This window comes from Ursus americanus, chromosome 21 (assembly GCF_024610735.1).
Source record: "Ursus americanus isolate L20-20 chromosome 21, mUrsAme1.1.p, whole genome shotgun sequence".
Lineage (NCBI taxonomy): Eukaryota > Metazoa > Chordata > Mammalia > Carnivora > Ursidae > Ursus > Ursus americanus.
This window is the reverse complement of record NC_142147.1, coordinates 24,369,859-24,392,070: the sequence shown is the minus strand read 5'-3', so window position 1 is coordinate 24,392,070 and position 22,212 is coordinate 24,369,859. Positions and strand designations below refer to the sequence as shown.

The 22,212-nt window shown below is 43.7% G+C and overlaps 1 protein-coding gene across 1 annotated transcript in view; it reads right to left on the bottom strand.

Annotated features, from left to right (window-relative positions):
- The window catches only part of WWP2 (WW domain containing E3 ubiquitin protein ligase 2), a 142,872-nt gene that overhangs the window by 76,904 nt on the left and 43,756 nt on the right, over positions 1-22,212 (bottom strand). The window contains exons 5-6 of the mRNA XM_087870545.1: positions 3,044-3,181; positions 1,116-1,212 (exon numbers count right to left, since the gene is read on the bottom strand). Coding sequence (XP_087726671.1) covers positions 1,116-1,212; positions 3,044-3,181 — 235 coding nt within the window. The remainder of the gene's footprint in view (positions 1-1,115; positions 1,213-3,043; positions 3,182-22,212) is intronic.

Here is a 22,212-nt window from a genome sequence, read left to right as displayed (position 1 = left end):
CAAAATTTTCCAATTATATCATCAGTCCTCACCCTGTGAGACTCAACTATTTATCCCAACTCATCTAGAAAGTCAAGGAAAAGAGTGAATGGTCTTTAGGGTGTGAGGCAACACCTTTGCAGAGGCTTGATGAAAGAGAACAGGGAAATGGCACCTTGGCTTCTACTGATGCTACACACAAAAGATCCAAACATGAAACTCTCTCTTGCTCCTGACACCTGCCTGGCACCACAACCTTACAAACCTCAAAACCACCAAATCCAGAGAGCCTGACGGCTCTTATTAGAGTGAGCTTTCAAAATGCTGTGGGTATTGGCTGAAATCATACTGTGTTTCTCAAAGCATTATTCCCAATCCCTGGGATTTGTCCAGGAAGATTTTTTACTAGTTTTTTCACCTACTCTCTGTGGATAATAACAATTTATAAACTATACTCATATGATTCTTTTCCCTAAAATTTTCTTAAAATGCCTGGAGATTTTGTACACTGTGATAAATACTAAAAAAATAAATAAATATTTTTTAAAAGTCCCCAACTCCCTCCTCCCCATCTCTCTAATATACCTGGGAATTCAGGTGGCATGGAAATGAATTTGCACTGTTAACCCAGGTGTAAGATGGATATAGCAATAAATAAAATTAAGTCATTCCTGATAGGTACAATAAGTATAATATAACTCAGACTCCAAGCGCAGGGGGTCTTAATCAATACCCCAAAGGGAATCATAAATCGACCCCAGAAATAGAAATGCACAGAGGGAAAATCTCACATACAAAGAACCATTGCTCTAAGCATCTCTGTGTGTATCCTAAAAGGATAACTGTGGTTGCTGCCCCCGTAACATAAAACACCAGTTAAGTTTTGTTCGACAGTCCCTCTTATCCAAATAACCAGCTTAGCCAGTCCCGATCGCTGACAAGGAACCCTTGACTCTTCCGAGAATCCCGAGTTCTGTACTCCCCTCTGGACCTCCTTAACATAGTGAGTCAGTTATAAGCCCTCTGGAAATTTCCAACAGTTTCTAACATAAATTGTTCCTCGCCACCTCCCAACATGTTTTCAATATCTCTGAGCACCTTCCTAGCTCCTCCTCATCCACAAGGGGGGGTCTTACCGAGATCTCCCACCAAAGCAGTTTGTGCTGGGGGGCTGGTGCCGGTTCTCTGGAGCAACAGCTGTCCCGCTGGATTCTCTCGAAGGTGGCTGGGATCCTAAAAAGGGGACCCATCACAAGAAAAGACAGAAACATTGAGATGCTCAACCTTTGTTTGAGATGTGGCTCAGGAACAAAGTTCAGTCTGTGCACTCAAGTGACCCATCACATAGGACCCTGGAAGTCTAGCAAGGGGAGGCCTCCAGCAGGAACAGCAATAGGGATAGCCACATGAGATTCGAGCGGGGGCCCCAGAACAGAGGTGCTCAAACCTGGTAAACAGCTCTTCTTCTCTAGGACCTTCAAGAACATCTAAGGCACTTACAAGCAACTTGCCTTGTGCGTTAAATAAACTTCAGCCGCAGCACATGAAACACAGAACAGATGCTGACCGTGCAAAGCAGGGACAAGCAATGGTGGCATTTGTCCATATCACGACCAGAAAGCTTTTAAAAAGCCAAAGCCAATTCAATTAAAATCAAATCACGACACTCTTCTGCTCAAAACCCCTCAATAGCTTCCTGCTTCTTAGGATGAGGTCCCAAATCCTCACCAAGGTCTTCAAGGCTGTGGTGGTCTGAGCTGACCTGCCCTTATGGCCTCACCTGCTACCACTCTCCTTCTTGTTCTCCCCAGTCCAGCCACCCTGGCCACTTCCGTTTCCACTGCAGGCCAAGCTCACTCCAACCTCAGGGCCTTTGCACAGGGGACTCCTCTACCTTTATCAACTACCCCATTCTCACACCTCCATCTTGGCCTGTCTAAACTCTTCAGTTCAGATGCGTCTCAGCTTCCTCAAAGAAACCTTCCCTGGCCCCCAATTTAAGCGATATCCCCCTAAAGTATGAGAATCTCATCACCCAGTACCTTTCCTTCATAGCTTTTGTCATGATTACAATTACATAATTATTTCTGCATTTATTTGTTTCATGTCTAACATCCCTGCCCCCACCAAGTAAATTATGGACTCCTAGGAGTAGAGACCATATGAAATTTGCCCCTGCCATCTGGCTAGCACCTGGTCCAAGATCTACTACATACCAGGTGCTCAATTATGGATATACGTGCAGAATGAGTGAATAATGCATGTTTCCACCATGCACCCAAGGTACCCGAAGGACAACTCCATCGAAGGAAGGTTCTCAAGTCAAGGCCCATCCAATCACTGAGATTCTACCCAACTGCCCTTAAATTAGAATTCAAATTTCACTCCCTTGAAAGTACAGAAAGCCTGTTTGGGGCCTGGAAAGTGCCACAGTTACCTCACATTTAACGAGAAAAATTATGGAGAAACCCAACCCATCTCAGACCTCAGACTTCATGAAATAATTTCCTGCTAGATTCAAAGGTGACCAATTTCAGACTAGATCAAAAGAAACAAACTGCCCTCATTTAGGACAGAGTGGGAGATACTCCAATTTCCCTGCTTCTGTCTGTATTTTGCTAGTGTGAATCTCTAAGACACACAGTCCCCTTTCCCAACCAACACTGTCATATAAAAGATACCTTCAAGTTCCCCAGGAAGTTTAACTGTATTGGGAGGAAAAATAGGCCCAAGTAACATTTAATAAAGACATTTTATTTCCCAGAGTCCATGTGGGATGAAAAGATACTTTCTCTGCTCTCAAAGCAAACAAAAACACACGTATAAAGACTTGACATTTATTTTGGTCCTTTATCAGAAAGCTGTCTTTAAAAAATCATGTCACAGTTTTGATCATGCTGACTGCTGAGAGGAATCAGGGCTAGCTATGGGCCAGGGCTGGCTGAGTGGTACCCAAACCCAGGTACCTGGTCGAGAACCAAGGTCGGGCACCTTCCCCTCCTACCCTGCCCAGCCCTGCCCCACCCCATCCCGGCACAGCCCTGGGGAGCAGGGAGGCACTCACCGTCTGTCACGGCACTGCCATTAGGCACGCTTCCCAGATCAACAGTTGGCCCGTCCAGGAAAATTGTCAGCTCACCGCCCGAGACAACACCGCCTTTGTTCTCCGTCTGCAGGTTCAGGGTCAGCTGCGTGTTCTCCACTGTTGAACACGAAAAGCAACAGGGATGGACTAAAGCAAATGCACCCCAAGTTAAGATTCTGTAAGTTATAAGCTCTCATTTAACCTACTCTGACATCCCTGGCAACACTTCTCTGCCGCTTCTCATCTGTCTTGTGGCATATAAAGAAGAATGGGAAGGACAGGTCTCATTGTCATCACTGTTGATTTAGACTGGGGGGAAAGGCTGTATTTGGTTTTTCTAAACATGTTATATCTTAATAATTTCTACATGACTGATTTGTTTGCTTATACTTGCAGGCCTGTGAGGAAAGCCCAGAGATACTAATGGCATATAGAGGAAGCAGTTACAAGCGGCATCCCCCCCACCACCCATATAAAGGATGCTGGCAAAAAGAAGAGAAACAGGTCAGGAGACCCCAAGGAAATGTCATCAAGAGTCCTCTCTAGATGAAGGATTACAGGGGCTTCTTCTCAGATTATCTGTATTAAAAAATATATTGTTTTTAATTTTCACTTCTGAAGATGTTTCACTTTGAAATAAGGAAAAATTTTTAAGCAATAAAAGTTCAGCAAAGGTAAGTCAGCCCCACAATAGTCACATGGCCCTGGGCTAGTGCCTGAGGAGAAAGCAGTTGACAAGTGGCTCTGCTACGGAGGTAAGAAGGCACCTCAGAGTCTCCCGGCCCCTAGAACACCAGGAAGTCAGTCCCATGGGCGAGCAAGAAGAGTCGGGAAACCACAGCAGAAAAACAGAACAAACTGACACGAGGCAGAAGCCCCAAACCCTCCGTGGGCTGGAAACTGCTGCACACCGCCCCCGCCCCCAACCCTCACCACCAAGCCTGGCCACATGAACAGCTTCCACCCAGTTACTGCTCAGAGCTAAAACCTTCAGTTCAGGGTCATTCGCTAATGATGGAGAGAGCAGCGTTTATGAGGATTTCCAAAGGGCATGGGCTTGTTCCATGCCTCCCCACACCTTACAAAGCCAGGCTAGGAGAGCGCCACCCATTCCAACCTCCCTCCCCACCCACCACTCATCAAACCACCACTTTATTCTATCTCTTAGTTGCTACTGTATTATTATAAACTATCTCACTGGTTTTGTAGAACAAGGCAGTGTATGCATAAATAAGTCTCTCTTTTAAGTACTTTCTAGAACCAACCTCCCACAACTAAAAAAGCCAGCCCCAAATCTAAGATACAGACACAGTCCTTTAAGAACTAAGGAAAAGTCCAGGGGCGCCTGAGTGGCTCAGTCGTTAAGCGTCTGCTGTCGGTTCAGGTCTTGATCCCAGGGTCCTGGGATCGAGCCCCACATTGGGCTTCCTGCTCCACTGGAAGCCTGCTTCTTCCTCTCCCACTCCCCTTGCTGTGTACCCTCTCTCGCTGGCCGTCTCTCCCTCTGTCAAATAAATAAATAAAATCTTTAAAAAAAAAAAAGAACTAAAGAAAAGTCTGGATCAATTCAAGGATCGACTATAATAATGTGGAAACCAGTTACCCTTTAGGTGTTCAAGTTCTCCTAAGCATCTCTACCTTCCTTCATTATCTCTTGCCTGTAATGGATCCCTCCAAACATCTCCAAAAAATGGATCCCTTTTGAGCTTGTTGGTATTTTCAGTCAGTTTCATTCAGGGGCTGGGTGAGTTCTAAATACTTCTATAAAGTAATACTTGTAATCTGAAAATGAGTTCCTTCAAAAGTCTAGCTGTCAGGAAAGAACTGAGGCCTTTAGACCACCAGCACCCCCTTGCCAGCCATGCAAATGAGCCACCTAGGAAGGACTGCCTCCAGCCCCAGTCTAGCCTTCAGATGACTGTGGTCCAGCCACCATATGGACTACAACCTCATGAGAGAATCCAGGCCAGATTTCCCAGCTAAGCCACTCATATATTCTGCCCCACTGAAACCAGGAGATAATAAATATTTATTATTATTGCATAAAGAAAAGTCAAGGGGTGTCTCCCTACTGTATTATGCTGAGATCCAGCGCCTAAGTCCCTAGGAGGTAGTACAGCACAGAGGTTCAGGATGGGCACCAGCCAGGCAGACTGAGTTCAAATCTCAGTTCTACTACTTAGTAGCTATAGCATTATGCAAATCACTTAACATGCACCTCAGTCTCCCCACGTGGAAAACAGGAGCAGTAAGAGCACATTTTTCAGGGGGCACTTGTAAAGAATGAATCAGGACCCAGTGGGCTCCTAATAACCTGTCATTTTTATTATCTCCCTGTTGACTTTCTTGTTTTTAGGCTGAAGAGTCCTGATTTCTCTTGGTCTAACTCGTTCATTGCAAAGATGCACTTCTCTTGACCTTTTGGAGCCTTCTCTGGATTGCAACAACAAACTCCAGAAGGTCTTCTCAGGTGAGCTACCTAACCATCCCAAGGACAAATCATCTTCTCATCTTGTTTCTAGGACACTTCCTAAAGATGCCCTGCCCTCTGAACTCAGAAATGTGCTGGGATGAGCATTCCAGAAGCTTCCTTAATTCCTTTCTCGGTGTCTCAAAGGCCATTATTTTATAAATGGAGTGTGGGCATGGCTTTCCCTCCTTTCTGGACAGATGATAGTGTTTGAGGGGAATGGAGGGGAACCCCAGGCCTCTTGTTGCTTATTTCAAACTCCTGATCGTCACACTGCTGTGGCCCTCTGACAGAAGCCACAGGCATAACTTGAATTTTCCCTACATGGTCTCATCTCAAGGTTCCAACTTAGCTCTTCTCTCTACCGATTAATCATGTCCAATAGAGTCATTATATACTTTAGGCTCAGGAGTTACCTTACAAAGCCTTGAGATACATTTTACCTTAAAAAAAAAGCCAGCAAGGAGGAATGTCTTTCCTCTTTAAACAGAACTTGTGAAACCATAATTCCTCCATTGTTCTATTTACTAAAAAAAGAGAGAGGTTTCTCTGACCATCATCGTCATAAACAAGTGATCAAATGAAGCATTTGTAAGAGCGAGATAACCTGACATACACAAACCTCCTGATGTGATGCAGCGTGATATACACAACATCACTTTTAAAGTCTCCTTGCTAAAAGCACTGAGCCTGAATCCAATTAAGCCACTACATCTCCTTCCCAATTTACAGGAAATAAGGGGACAGATGAACACATTCAACGATACCATAAGGAAGGAATCAGACAAATCCAGATTACGGGACATCTATACAGTAACTGTCCTGGACTCTTCAAAAAGACAATGTCATTAAATACATTTCTTTTCTTAAAAAAGCAGGGCGAGAAGGTAACTTCTAGATTTGAACAAACATAACCACGAAATGCCATGCAGTGTTTTACTAAACATTAGTTTGAAAAAAATATTCTTGGGGTGGGGTGCCAGAGTGACACAGTCGGTTGAGTGTCCGACTCTTGGTTTCAGCTCAGGTCATGATCTCAGGGTCATGAGATCAAGCCCAGTGTTGGGCTCATGCTCAACATGGTTAAGACTCTCTCTCCCCCTCCCTCTGCCCCTCCCCCCAACTTTCTCTCTCAAATAAATAAAACCTTAAAAAAATATATTCTTGGGCAAGCGGAGAAATTTACACCCAGACTGGATATTAAATGTGTCTGAAATGACTGTTAATTTTCTTAGGTACAATAAGAACCTATGGAAACATATGAATGTTGCTATTCTTGGGAGATGCAAGAAGATTATGATGGTATCTACAATTTTCGAACGGTTTTACAGGAGAATAAGCTGAAATTTTTAGGAAGGAAGTGTTACAATATCTGCAATTTACCTTCAAATTGTTCAGGGAAAAAATGCACATGCCCACAGGCTCACACATACAGATAAAACAAATGTAGCAAAATGGTAACAAGTGTTGGGTCTAGGTGGAGGGCATTTGGGTGTTCACTGTATTCCTCTTTCCATTCTCTTGTCTGTTTGAAAATTTCATAATAAAAATTTGGAAAGGGGCTTTTTTAAATTGGCAAGGCTACTTAAAAATTAAACCTCTGAGAACAGAACACCCCATTATTCTCTTTAAAAAAAATACCTGAGCCAGGGGAACCCTACAATGCATAATGGGACTAAAGAAACCATTAGCTAATTGAGTGACAGACTTGAGCATACACGGGAGGCTGAAAGGAGTAAGTGTGGCTGGAAAACACACACTGGAAGCTTAGCTATAAATAGCAGCCTTAGCCACTTTGCCTCTGGGGGCCTCAGGTTTCGCTACAGCCATGCTGACGACTCTACAAAGGGCCTTTCTCTTGCACCATGTCTTCCTACTGCCTTTTGAGGCACTGCTCAAACACCAAGAAACCGCTGAAAAAAAGGGCACAGTAAGTCGACTGCCATAACCAGAATCAGATTTCACCTAGGAAGTGCACCAGTTACTCCCAGTCTCGTTACCCGCCCCCCAACCTGTGGTCATGCCATCCACATTATGTGTAGTGAGCACCTACTGGTCGAGTCATTGAGATTTAACAGCAACACAACAGACAAAAATCGTGTGCCTGGGTGTTTCTATTCTAGTTCCGGGGGAAAAAGACAATAAGCAGTTTTTTAAAGACAATTACATCATCTGTTAGAAGGTGGCAAGGACGGGAGAAACAAATGAACCAAGGAAAGCAGAGGGTGAGCGCTGGAGGCGGGAGGAAGATTTGCTGCAATGAGAAAGGCTCGCTGGGGAGGTGACAAGTGAGCAGAGACTGAAAGAAGGAGGGGGCAGGGGAAGCCGGGTAGGTATGGGGGAGAATAATATTGGAGGCGGAGAGAAAAGGAAGCGAAGAGGCCCCACATAGGAGCAGGCCTAAGCGCCTCTGAGGAACAGCAGGGAGGCTGGCGTGGCTGGAGTAGATGAGAGAAGGCGGGAGCAGGAGATGAGGGCAGTAGACAGGTCACCAGACCCCATAAGGAAAGCCTTAGAAGCTCCCGCAAAGTTTCTGGAGTTTCTTCTGCATGGGATTGGGAGCCATTAGGAGGTTGTGAGCAAGGAAGGGGTATGACTGGCGCTGTAGTACAATCACTCTGGCTGCAGGAGGAGCAAGGGCTGAGGCAGACAAGACCTGGGAGGAAGTCAGTGCAATATTCCAGGCAGGAACAGATGGTGGCTTGGGCTGAGATGATGGCGAGGTCTTCCAGGAACACAGTGTTTAAGGAAGACTCTACCTTGGGTTCCTCCCTAGCATGTGTTAGGAAAGACCCATGACTCCCCAAGTACATGGACCCATCAGTCTCTTGGAATCAAAGCCTTGGACAAATGATAGGCAGGTGCTGCAGAAAGCGCCAACTTAGAGCATGGCTGGAGGAAGTCTGATTCAATTACGAGCAAATGGAACATATATAATAAAAATATTCCGCTGGCAAGAGGCTTTGGTTCTCCAAGAAAGCCAAAGGCCTGAGCTCATGCTAATTTCAGCAATCAGCAAATGTACTTCTTCGGTTATGGGTTGTGCCTGTCTGTTCTGTTCTAAGTACTACCTGGTTATCCATACCTTGTAATGCTACATCATGAAGGTCAACAGACAGCAGTAGAGCTGAATATTAGAACCTAGGGGAAGAGAATTTGGAAAAATCTCAAGGACCGTGCCAGGAGAACCCTTCAAAAGCTGGCACACCAAGAGAGACCAGCAGACATCTGTGTGCCTTCATTACACCACCTCATCAAAAAGAAAAACAAAGAACCCAATCAGATCAAGCCTCTTGATCTACCTCTGTGTTTACAGGAGACACAGAGGGACAGAGGAACATGTTAAAACACACTTCAGGAACACAAACAGCAAGATCCAAAAGGCGGGCAACTACAGGACAAACTGTCCAGTCTCTTCGACAATGAACTACAGGGGGTAAAAAGAGGAAGGAGAAAGTATTGGTTAAAAGAGACTGAAAAGACATATCAATGTCATATGTAACCCGATTCGAACAAATGGAACAAACTGATGGTAGAAACTTGTAAGACAACTGGGGAAATATAAAATCGGGCTAGATCGTTGATGATACTTAAATAACTACCATTGTGTTTTTTGGGTACGAAATTGGTATTATGATTATGGGAGCCCTTATCTTTTTTTTTTTTTTTAAGATTTTATTTATTTATTCGACGGAGACAGAGACAGCCAGCGAGAGAGGGAACACAAGCAGGGGGAGTGGGAGAGGAAGAAGCAGGCTCATCGCGGAGGAGCCTGATGTGGGGCTTGATCCCGTAACCCCAGGATCACGCCCTGAGCCTAAAGCAGACGCCTAACCGCTGTGCCACCCAGGCACCCCTGAAGCCCTTATCTTTTAGAGCTCCCTACTAAAATATCTGTGGATGAAATACACCTAGGCTTTAAGTAAAAATAACCAGGGGCACCTGGATGGCTCAATCGGTTAAGCGTCGGACTCTTGATTTCGGCTCGGGTCATGATCTCAGAGTGATGAGATCAAGCCCTGCATCGGGCTCTGCTCTCAGCAGGGAGTCCACTTGAGATTCTCTCTCCCTCTCCCTCTCCCCCTCCCCAACTTGCAGGCGCGTTATCTCCCTCTCTCTCTCTCAAAAAAACAAACAAACAAAAAAAAAAAACCAAACAAACCAGTAGGGGGTGGGGTAAGAAGAAAGATAAAACAGGAATGGCCATTCGTGGATGGCTGTGGAGCCGCATGACAGGCACCTGGGGGCTCATTCACGTATGCATGACATTTTCTATCATCGTTTTTTTTTTCCCCAAGCCAGCATACCTAAGGCACAAACAGTGACAGAAACTAACTAAAAAACTTTTAAGAATTCAACATTACATATACAGTTTGAAATACAAAAAGGTAGGGAATCTACAATCAAGCTGCTTCAGGAATAATTCTTACTCTCATTTTTCCTTACTTCAAAGCCTCTGACTTGCAAGTGGCTTCAGGTTAATAATTTCCTATTGGGAAGAGCGGTTACGCGCAATAAAGATGAGTAATATTTTTCTAAGAGTTACTTTTTCCCTTTCTTGACTTGGACTTTTTAATATGTTTTTTGCATATGGTACTAATAAGTATAGATAAATAGGGCACGGAAGTTGCCTTCCTTATTCCAACAAAAGAGAAAATTATGTAAACCAGAACTGCCAAACTGTGCCACTATTAATGGGATTCAGTTATGAAATCCAGAACTCCTGCCTGGACAATTTCACTGCAGTGTGTGAAAGAATGTTCTACTTCAGAATCTTCTATCACCACTGCCCCTCCTGCTCACACACCACGAAAACATATGTGCGTGTACACACATATCTTTTAAAAAGAAAGATCCTGGGGTGCCTGGGTGGCTCAGTTAAGCGTCTGACTTGATTGGTGTTGATCGCAGGGTTGTGAGATCGCACGCCACAAACTCCATGTTGGGCTCCATGATGGGTGTGGAGCCTACTAAAGATCTTTCCTCTTTTTTTTTTTTCCTCATTCAGAATACAAATGTAAAGATTTACCTGGAAATTTGAGAAAAATAAAACAGGACACAAAAGTAAGATACTTTTAAGGGAGACTAAGTACTCTCGGGTCAAGCGTCTCGGAAGCCCGATGAAGATGTGATTGATTTGGCCTTAACGGAGCTGCTCAGTGGAACAAACAAACCTTCTTCCTGCCTCCCTCTGCCCTCAATCCCATAGGCCCATCAAAAGAAAGTGAAAATAAGCAGGGCATTCATTAACAGGTCAGTGTTCATTCTACACATAGCTGTGAAACACTGGTGCACAGAGGAACGGAACCGGAGGAAATTCCAGAAGGGCAGAGAGTAAATAGTCTCCTTTCCATTCCCCGGCTCCCTGTAACTCAGACACACACAGGCTGGAGTGTACCCCAGGTTTAAAGAGAACACTCTTTCACGTTCCCTTTGCAGTAAAGGAAGCCAGAGGCTTCCAGGATTTACCGTTACGATGTCTCTTTGGCTTCCAAACTTAGCCAGAGCCTAACAAGAGAAAGTCTTTTCTAGCAAGCTACCATCAGATTATAAACACTGGAATTCTTGTTAGGGTACCAGTGTTGACTTGGCTTCACCCCACCTCCCCTCGGCCCCCATCACTGACGATTTGGCAGGGTCTTCCTAGAACACAGGGTGCCAAGAAGAGTCTACTTTGGCCTTGAAGCCTCTTCTGTATGCTGCTGCTGGGAGTCCCTCAATGGTCTCTAAATCAAAGTTTTGGTCTATGGGGGTTGTGTTAACTCCACTAAAAATGAAAATAGCTTCATTTTACAAAGCCAGTTTGTAAACTTTTATTTTCTCTCTTTCTTTCTTGTTCATTCATTCAAGAAGCATTTCTGGGCATCCACTACCCGTCTGACACTGGGCGAGAGGCTGGGTTATAAAAAAGAATGAAAATAGACTAAGTCTCTGCATTGAGGAACCTCACAAGTCACTTGAGAGAAACGGAACTAAATAATGTCACAAAGAAATGTAAAACTGCAACTGTATTAACAGATTCCATGCAAGACATCTACGGTCTCATGAGCACTGGAGAGCTGGCCTCAGCAATGCACCAGGGAAAATTTCCTGAGGAACTGAAAGCTCAACTGTGCTCTGAAGTTTCAGGCATACAGCACATGAAGGGTGGGGTGGAGTGCAGAAGAAGGCCAATTCAGACAGAGGAAATACCATGTGCAAAGGCTTTGTGGCACAAATGCACTCAGGAAACTGAACAGAGATGAGTGGGGCTGGAATGGAATGTGATCCAAATGGGGTTGAAGACCCAGGTGATGGCCATACACTGCAGTGCCTTGTGGGCCCACCATGTTGAAAAGTTCCTCTCTATCCTAAGAGCAGCAGCATGGTACTGATGGGTTTATAATCCAGGTGTGACAAGATCAGCTTTGTGATTTCAAAAATCATTCTGTCTGCAGTGTGGAAAAGACTGGAGGGAAGTAAGGACAGATACAGGCAGAGCAGACAGGAGGCCAAGGGAAAAGACCAGGGCAGTAGAGGCGGAGATGAAAGAGGTGGGCAAACTTGCAAAGGTAAAAACCAAGAGAAGCTGAAAACAGATTAGCAAAGTAAATGCGCAAGAGGGGTACAGGTATCGAAGATGACTCCTCAGTTCCTAACTTACTTAACTGGACAAATGGTGGATGTACATATTGAAATATGGAACAAGAGAAGAGGGTCAAGTCTGGGAAAGAGGCAATGAGTTCAGATTTGGACACGTTTCTGATACATCCACAAGGAGACAGCAAGAAAACAGTCAAATATGTGGGCATGGAGCTCTGAGGAGAGATCTAGGCTGGAGATTCAAATCTATAGGTTACCTACACATGGTGGTTATGCATAAAGAGGAGGTATGGACGAGAATGTGATCATAGAAGAATGGTAGGAAACTCAGCTAACAGTCAAACAGATGAAGACGACCTTGCAAACAGAGAACAGTTAAGAGAGGCAGCAAGAAAATCAAAAAGGATTCTTGAGAAGGCAGGAAACATGGGCTCCAAAGCATGGATGGAGAGTCCACCCTTAGGAGAAAGAGAGACAGCTCCTCTCCTACCAGAGGAAAGAGGGAGGGATTAGGCACGTGCATCCTCATTTCAGTACATGACAGATGTATCAATCATGATCATCCTTATTTCTCTGGATTCAAGCCAAAAGCCAAAGCCCGTGCAGGAATATACATTTTTCTTTTCTTACAATTAAAAAAAAAAAAAAAGCGCACAGGCATACACTTTTCAGAACTGGCTGTTCATCACAGTCATCCACCGAATAAGGTACACTAGAGATAGTCTCTCAAGTCTCTCTTGAACCAACTGAAGGTCCTTTTAACACAAGATACAAAAGGCCTCGTCTATCTTGGTAAATCTCACTGTATGTCAAGCTGTAGCATATTTTTAAATTTTTTAAGTGATTCAGGAGGAATAAATACAAATCTGGGAAAGTCAGGTCTTCAGAATAAACTATCAGTCCACACGAGTTACTGCTGCCTTGTCATTAGAGCTCGTCGCCCCTGATGGGAAGGAAAGTCCTCATCGCCCATTAAAGCAATTCCTAGATTCCTAGACCAGAGCCCCCTTAACAGCTCATCCATTTTCTGTGCCCTCAGGGAACCTCAGCAGCCACACCACCTCTCCCGGGTGGCACAGGATCAAAGCCATGTTTATAAACACGGCAGGGGCAGGCTTTCAATGAACAAACCTCCTTTTCAATGATCTTTAAATACAAAATGTAGGAGCCCAGCTAGAAGAGAACTTTCACAGTTGAGATTCTGCATTTAAAAAGTCAGCAGTTATAAATTTCCAGTTACAAAATAAATCAGGACTGAGGATGTCACGTACAACATGGTGACCACAGTTAACACTGATCTATTTGAAAGTTACTAAGAAAGTAAATTCTAAAAGTTCTCACCACAGGAGAAACACACATTTTCTCTTTTTCTTTTTGTATCTGTTTGAGGTGATGAAAGTTAACTAAACTTGTGGTAATCATTTCACACACACACACACACACACACACACACACACAATCTCCTTTGTAAACAACTGCTTTTTAAAAATTATGTCAGATGAGTGAAATGCTATGCCACAATGAAGATATGGATTATTGATTATGAAAAGTGTACAAGAATATGAAAAAGTATTGACACTACATATGCTGAGTTAAAAAAAGAACTTGTAGAATGTACCCTATTATTAAAATCCTATAAAAATAAATATGTAAAGGGACAAAGAAATAAATGAACCAGAGAGAAATAGTAAGTTCTGTTTGAAGAGTAAGATTATGAAACAAAGCTTTTATTTCTTAAATTTCCATTATCTGCATAGTGGACACTTTTTTTTCTTAATTTACCTATCAGTTAGACACGTACATGGAAGTGTTTAGAAATGAAATGACAGGATGCCTATGAATTGCTTTCAAATACTCCCCCAAAAAAGTCGGGTCTGGAGGCAAAAGACAACCTGACATGTGCTGATCCTTCTTAAAAGTGGGTAACAAGTATGGGATGGTTCATTATACTGCTCTGTCTTTTATTTATGTTTGTTACTTTCTTTTTTTTTTTTGCTTTTATTTATTTTTATTTTTTATTTTTTTAATAATAATATTTTTATTATATTATGTTAGTCACCATACAGTACATCCCTAGTTTTTGATGTAAAGTTCCATATTTCATTACTTGCGTATAACACCCAGTGCACCATGCAATACATGCCCTCCTTAATACCCATCACCAGCCTGTCCCATTCCCCCCCCTCCCCTCTGAAGCCCTTAATTTTCTTCCCAGAGTCCATAGTCTCTCATGGTTCATTCTCCCTTCTGTTTACCCCCCCTTTCTTCTTCCCTTTCTTCTCCTACCGTTCTTCCTACTTCTTATGTTCCATAAATGAGTGAAACCATATAATTGTCTTTCTCTGCTTGACTTATTTCTTTTAGCATGATCTCCTCCAGTCCCGTCCATGTTGCAGCAAATGTTGAGAAATCGTTCTTTTTGATGGCTGAGTAATATTCCATTGCATATATGGACCACATCTTCTTAACCCAGTCATCTGTTGAAGGGCATCTTGGCTCCTTCCACGATTTAGCTATTGTGGACAATGCTGCTATGACCACTGGGGTGTTTGTTACTTTCTATCAGAAAAAGTTTTTCAAAATGTCCCATTTATGCTACAAAATATTGCCCTCACAATAAATAATATTAAGTTTAAAAAAATAACAACAGCATGCTCATTATGAAAAATTGAAGTGGGGCACCTGGGAGGCACAGTTGGTTAAGCGTCGGACTCTTGGTTTCGGCTCAGGTCATGACCTCAGCGCTGTGAGATCGGGCTCTGCGTTGAGCTCTATGCTCAGTGCAGAGTCTGTGTGAGAGTCTCTCTCCCTCTCCCTCTGCCCCTCTCACTCATGCTCTCTCTCTCTCCCTCCCTCTCTAAAATAAATAAATAAATCTTTTTTAAAAATTGCAAACAATACAGATATGCAAAATGTGACACCTACCCCAAAAATACACACGTTCCAAATCCCTTTCCCAGGATATAACTCATGGCTGCCACCTTTGTATGAAGTCATCAAACCTGCAAGCGGTAGCACAAATACACATAGACAAACTACAAAACCAACTTCATCCGAGACAAGTCGTAACCTTTGATTTTTCACTTAATGTGTTCCATGAATCTTTAAAAACATATACAGAAGCAATCTATCCATTTGGGGGCCTTTTCAGACCGAGGAAGAGGCATGTTCAAGGTGAATTCAGCCTTGACTGTAATGCGCCCCTCCACGAGAATGAACGTATGTAATGTACGTATAAATTAACACTAATTAATGAAGAGAAGGAAGAAGGAAGAGAGAGGGAGGGAAGGAAGCCCACAGACATCATAACCTGTGCTGTCCTTATGTCATAAACAGCATCCCCCAGGCCAGGCCTGACAACAGGTGAAGATCTCCACTCTGTACCTCCAGTGGCCTAACGGCCACCATCTAATTGCAGCATCCGTGCTCGGGTGCACTATCGCTTTCCCTCCCGACACACCACTCTCTGACAAGAGTAAGTCTCCTACTCTAAGAAAAATACTCCTAGCATCCTGCAAGACTGAAGGAAAAGGGAAAATAATACATTCAAATGAGATAAATGACGTTTGAGCTTAACACTCTCCCAGCAGCGGCAGCGCCTCCCCTGGGAGAACCTGGGAGACTGGAATGGACAACTGGGCAGAAGCTGTTCTCAAGGAACTGGTGCAAAGTAGAGGCCTGCACATCAGATGAAATGTTTTTGGGGGGGGGGGGGTTGGTTTGGTTTGGTTTGGCAAAAGGAAGGAAACAGCTCATATCCAGGCAACAGTCTCATTTTCCTATCACTGATTCTGGGCTCTCCGCAAGGCCATCATTTCAGGCCTATAACAGCTGTCAGTTTAGAAGTTGAATGCTACGCGGCTGATTAAAAACAGTGCAGGTCCTCTACGACGGGGCACTACACCTCTGTGGGGCAGGCTTACGAGGAATGAGAGAAGTTTCTAGAACTGTACAAACAGTACAGTCCTACACTAACAACCTGATTTAGGAGAAAGTTTCCCAAGTCTTCCTTGAGTAACAACCTCCAGGCCTGCACTGTCCAAAGTGGGTGCCCCAAGCCATACGTGGCCACAGAGCAGTAGAAATGTGGCCGGTCCACATAGAGATGTGCTAGAAGTGTAAAATGACACACCAGATTTCAAACACATGACAGGCACACAAAAAAGAATGCAAAAATATTTCAGTAATAGCTTTCTTTATACTGGTTATATTGAAATGATAATATTTGGGATATATTAGACTAAATAAAATATATTATTAAAATTAATTCCACCTGTTTGTTTTGGTCCTCACTTTTTTAAATGTGGCTATTAGAGAATTTTAAATTACATATGCAGGCTTACAATATATTTCTATTGGCCAGTGCCTCCTCCCTGCCATTTTTTGGTCATAATCTTGAACAGCTCTCACTCATGAGGCCTGGCTGGCCCCACGGGCCATCTCTGTGTGACTTGACTGCACCAAGCCCATTCCTGCCTCAAAGCTTCCCACGTGTTCCCCCAGCCTGAAATGCTTTTCTCCTATCGACCTAGGCATCCCTTTGCATCCCCTGGAGTCCTTGTGTCACCTCCCCAGGGAAGCCTTCCTTGATACCCCTAACCTCAGAATAGGTGAAGTCCTCAGTGAAATAGTCCCAGAGCACCTCGTACTTCCCTCCATCACATCTGTCACCACTGGACTAGTGTCTTTCACTGACCTGCTTAACGTCTGACCATTTTCCTCTCTAGATCCTAAATTCCAAGACAGCGCCTTGTTCATTCCACTTCTCTAGCATCTTGCCCAGAGCTGAAGGTAAGAATTTTCCACGTGAATGCTGGTAAGTAAACTTCATACCCACCCTCTGCTCCAGGCAGGTCTTGCAATCCTAAGAAAATGTCCTAGAGTGCAGGTTTCTTCTCATACAAAACCCTGCTCCAACGCTGAGAAATCCTTACATCTAAAATGGAAAAAAACAAGATGGACGGCAAAATGCCTTGACCACCTACTACGGACTAAAACGCAAAAAGGTCACAATATACCTCTAGAAAAAGAGAAAGGGGAACAGCCTCAGCCGGCATTCGTGTTTCGAGGGGTAAAATCATTCTTGGTTCAATACATGCTCCCAGGCTTCCAAAACCGATAGGCTTACAGAACACTCCAGAGGCAGCAGTAAACCCCACGCTACGCCGAGGCGGCCACGTACAGGAGAACAGATTCCTGACAGAAAGCTTTTCTCCTTTCTTCAAGTGAGGTTTCACAAGGCAACCTCTCTGCTGGTGACACAGAAAGCAGGTCTGTTTTAACATTCATTGCAGGGGCCTGTGTGTTTACTTTTGAGACTTCTGGCTAAAAGGACCTTTTCTTTCAAACAGCTCTCCACTGACACCAAAGCCACGAACTGGGCCCGGCTGTAACTTTGAGAAGCTGGGGACGTGGGGTTGGGGGAGGGGGTTGCTTTTGGCTTCTTTGGGAATTCCTTGAGGTTCTGGCTTGGCCATATCTGCCTGAGGTGCAGATGATGGAAAGCAACACACAGAGAGCTTTTTAGAGACTATTAAAGATGGTTTTAAATCCCAATGCCTGGCATCTGGTGCCAATCAAGAAAACAGTAGTCACTGATGTAACTGCAACCAGACTGGGGCAAAAGGAAACAAAGGCTTGCATTTGGAGGCTAGGGACGGATTCAGCCTGATGCCTCCCCAGAGCAGGCACCCGGTACTACCCTGGCCCCACCTCTGCCTCAGAGGTAAGCCATGACACTGGCCACAAAAACCAAAGTCACAACAAAAGATGTTCATCTAACTAATCTAATTAAGTATATATAAAATATACCACATATATTTTATATATACGTAATTATATATTATAGATATTTTATACACACATATTAGCGTCTTGTGTTCTAGGCACGGGGTGAAGGGATGCCCAAGAATGAACAAAAATCAAATAATGCCTGCCCTGTGAAACTCATATTCTAGTTGGGGAGAGCAACGAGTGAGATAAACCAAATATATCGTATTATATGGGGATACTGCTAAAAAGAAAATAAAGCAGAGAAAGGAACAGGGGATGTGGGTAGGGAGGAATTGCAGTTAAGACCATTTGGTCAAGGCCACATATTTTTTATATATATATATACATATATATATATATATTTTTTTTTTTTAAAGATTTTATTTATTTGACAGAGAGAGAGACAGCCAGCGAGAGAGGGAACACAAGCAGGGGGAGTGGGAGAGGAAGAAGCAGGCTCCAGCGGAGCAGGAAGGCCGATACGGGGCTCGATCCCAGGACCCCGGGATCACGCCCTGAGCCGAAGGCAGACGCTTAACGACTGCGCTACCCAGGCGCCCCAAGGCCACGTATTATATGATTCCATTTGTACAAAATGTCCAGAAAAGGCAAATCAACAGACACAGAAGGTAGATTTGTGTTTGCCAGAAGCTGGGGGTGGAAACAGAAATTAATGGTAAGTGGGCATAAGAGATCTTATTGGGGTGATGGAAAAGGTCATGGGAATGTTGTATAACTTGGTAAAATTTTTAAAAAATCACTGTATTGGGGCACCTGCCTGCAGAGGGGAGAATGGCTGAGATAACAGAGGAGTGACATGAAGATCAGAGAGGGCCTTTTAGGCCATTAGGGGAGGCTTTGAGTTTTTACTATTAGCGCAATGGGCAACCACTGTGGGAGTGATATGATTTGGCTCACAGTTTGGGTTATTCTGGCTGCTGGATTCAAAAGTGCCCTGTAGGGAGACAAAGGCTGATGCAGGGAGATAGACCAAGGCCTCCTGATAGCTACAAAGACGGATCTGGACATGGGTGATGACAGCAGTCATGGTGAGAAATGGTCAGCGCCTCGAACACATCTCAAGGGTAACACAGATGGGACATGCTGACTGGACGTGGGTTCTAACAGGAAGAAAGAGTGGCATCAAGGAAGACACCAAGGTTCTAAGCCCGAGCAAGACTGAATCACCACTGCCTGAGACGGAGGAAGCTGTGGGAAAGCAGGGAGCTTGGCTTTTAACTTGTTAATTTGAAGATGTTAATTAGACATCCAGAAACACATGGGAGATTGTGTCCAGGCTGCAAGTCACACGTATTCAGACCAAACTGAAAGCCATGAGGCTAGATGAGATCTTGAAAGGTGGGGGTGTAAATGGACAAGTGGAGGCAGGACTAAGCCAACCTGGGGCATCCCGATGTTTCCAGACTGGCGAGGAGTAAACCAACAAAAACGACCGAACAGGAGTGGCCAGCAAGACAGACAGAAAACCAGTCGGGTGTGGTGTCCGGAAAACCAAGTGCAAACAGAAGGTCGAGAGGAGGGATCGACTCATAATATCCCATCAGTCAGGCAAGCAAACTGAGGATAAAAGCTACCCGCTGGATTTCGCAACAGGGAGGTGACTGAGGCACGTGACTCAGGGCAAGGAAGACAGAAACCTCCCTGGAAGTTTCCCAAGAGGAGGAGAGAGGACAAAAGAAAAGAGATGGAAAGAGGAACAAGTACAGAAGCATGAATCGGTGAGCATGTGAATTGGCCCAGGCTGTGCAGCAGACCCAGGCAGCAGGCATCAAAAACCCTGAAACTCGCCCGCCCTTTGACCCAGCAATTACATGCCTAGGAATTTACTACCTTAAGAAAAAAACGCAGCACAGAGCTCTCTTTATAAGAATTGACCAAAAAGTCTGGCTTGCAACAGTGAAAGAGTAGAAATGGCCAACAACAGGAGATTGGTTAAATTATGGTGTATTCATTCCAAGAAAACTGCTACTGCAGCCATTAAATATGGTTTTGTTTCATTGAGATAAAAAAAGAAAAAACTGGGCGAAAAAAGTTACAAAGCAATCTGCATAGTCAGTTTCCATTTTGGAAAAAAAAGTTACACATATATAATTTACATACCATCCCAAAATCTAAGTGGATATGTAACAAAGGATTTATGGGGTTAGCTCTGAACAATAAAATTTTAAGTGATTTTAACCTTCTCCCTCATTGGAAGGCAGTAGATGAAGAGAAGCTCTAGGACCAAAAAGTCCAAATCCCTGTTCTGCCACCACCTACTGTGTAGCCTTGGAAAAGTTACATAACAACATCTACCTATTTCCTCATCTAAGGGGAGGGCAATACTATCCATCTCACAGGTACATAGGAGGATTAAGTAAATTTTAATATACGTATTTCAAGAATTCAAAACAATGCCTGATACACACTAAAGTAATTCAGAATGGGGTTTTTTGGGGTGCCTAGCTGGCTCAGTTGGTTAAGCATCTGCCTTTGGCTCAGGTCATGATCCTGGGGTCCTAAGATCGAGCCCCACATCAGGCTCCTTGCTCAGTGGGGAGTCTGCTTCTCTCTCTCCCTCTGCCCTCCCCCCTAACCCGTTCATGCTCTCTCTTTCTCTCTCTCAAATAGAATCTTTAAAAAAAAAAAAAAGGAACGGTTTTTATCTTTTTTTTCCAATAAGCATGAAAATCCTAAGAAGAAAAACAACAATATTTTCAGTTTTAGAGGCATGTATTATGTTTATAATCAGAAAAAAATAATAATATTTTCAATTTGGGGAACAAGACAAAATTCTCAGAAATTTTCTGTAAGCATTCCGCAAAACTGAAAAAACTAGGTCTCGTTTGTTTACCAGGTTTAAAAATAATTGGCTATGCAGGACTGCTTTGGCCATTTCTACCATCAGGCCTATTCAAGACACTGACTGGAGCTTGTAGCTATGTCCTAAGTAAGATCTCCCTATCAGCTTGCAGGACTGTCACACACTGCATTTCCCTTTGTCCCTTGCCACTTCCTCCTCAAGTTTAAGAAGTAGTGAACAACTTTATAAATTTAAATGTAAAATTGTTTTTGTCTTTCTGCTTCAGCTGCTGCCATGGCCCCTGTGATAAAGCTGGGGGGGGGGGCACAAAAAAGAAGCAAGTTCTTTAGTTCACCCTTGAAGGCACCCACCCTATAGAAGATGGAATCATGGGGGGGCGCCTGGGTGGCTCAGTCATTAAGCGTCTGCCTTCGGCTCAGGGCGTGATCCTGGAGTTCTGGGATCGAGCCCCACATCAGGCTCCTCCGCTGGGAGCCTGCTTCTTCCTCTCCCACTCCCCCTGCTTGTGTTCCCTCTCTCGCTGGGTGTCTCTATCTCTCTGTCAAATAAATAAATAAAATCTTTAAAAAAAAAAAAAGAAGATGGAATCATGGGGGCACCTGGCTGGCTCAGTCGGAAGAGTAAGCGACCCTTGATCTCGGGGCTGTATGAGCCCCATGTTGGGTGTAGACAGTACATATGTACATACACACATACATACATAGGAGATGGAAGCATGGATGCTGCCAATTTTGAGCAGTTTCTTTAAGAGAGAATCAAAGTGAATGACAAAGCTGGGATCCCAGTGGAAGGGTTGTAACCACTGCAAGGAAGAGCGACAGCAAGATTACTGTAACTTCTACAGTGCATTTCTCCAAAAGGTATTTGAGATACCTCACCAAAAAATATTTGAAAAAGAATAATTTACGTGATTGGTTGCACGTAGCTGCTAACAGCGAAGAGTTATGAACTTAGTTACTCCCAGATAAACCAGGACGAGGAAAACAAGGAAGAGGAGGATTAAGCCTCATTTACCTGGAATATTTTGTATGAGTTCTCGAATAAAACTTGGGAACCAAAAAAATAAATTAATTTTAAAAATAAATGTAAAATTGTTTTTAACTGTAGAGCAATTTCTTTTTCATTTTCTCTCTTCTCCCTCTGATTCAAGTTCCAAGGATTAGTAGTTTTATTTATCTTTCAGTTGAAAAACTGGAAAAACAGCACTGTGTTTACTTTAAAATAAATGCACGCACTGTCTGTCAGGCATGCCTCCTTGAGATGCAGAGCCCACCCACCAGAACACTCCATCCTTACAGAAGAGTGATGGAGGTGGTGCACCCCTCATGACTGGCCTATCTGTTCTCAAAATGGAAAGTGCCAAAACAACCCTCTGCTTATAAGATTTTTTAAAAAATAGGGAGCTGTTTGCTTTCTTTTCTTTTCTTTTCTTTTCTTTTCTTTTCTTTTCTTTTTTTTTTTTGACACACATGGGCAAAGAAAAGAGACAGGCATAGAAAA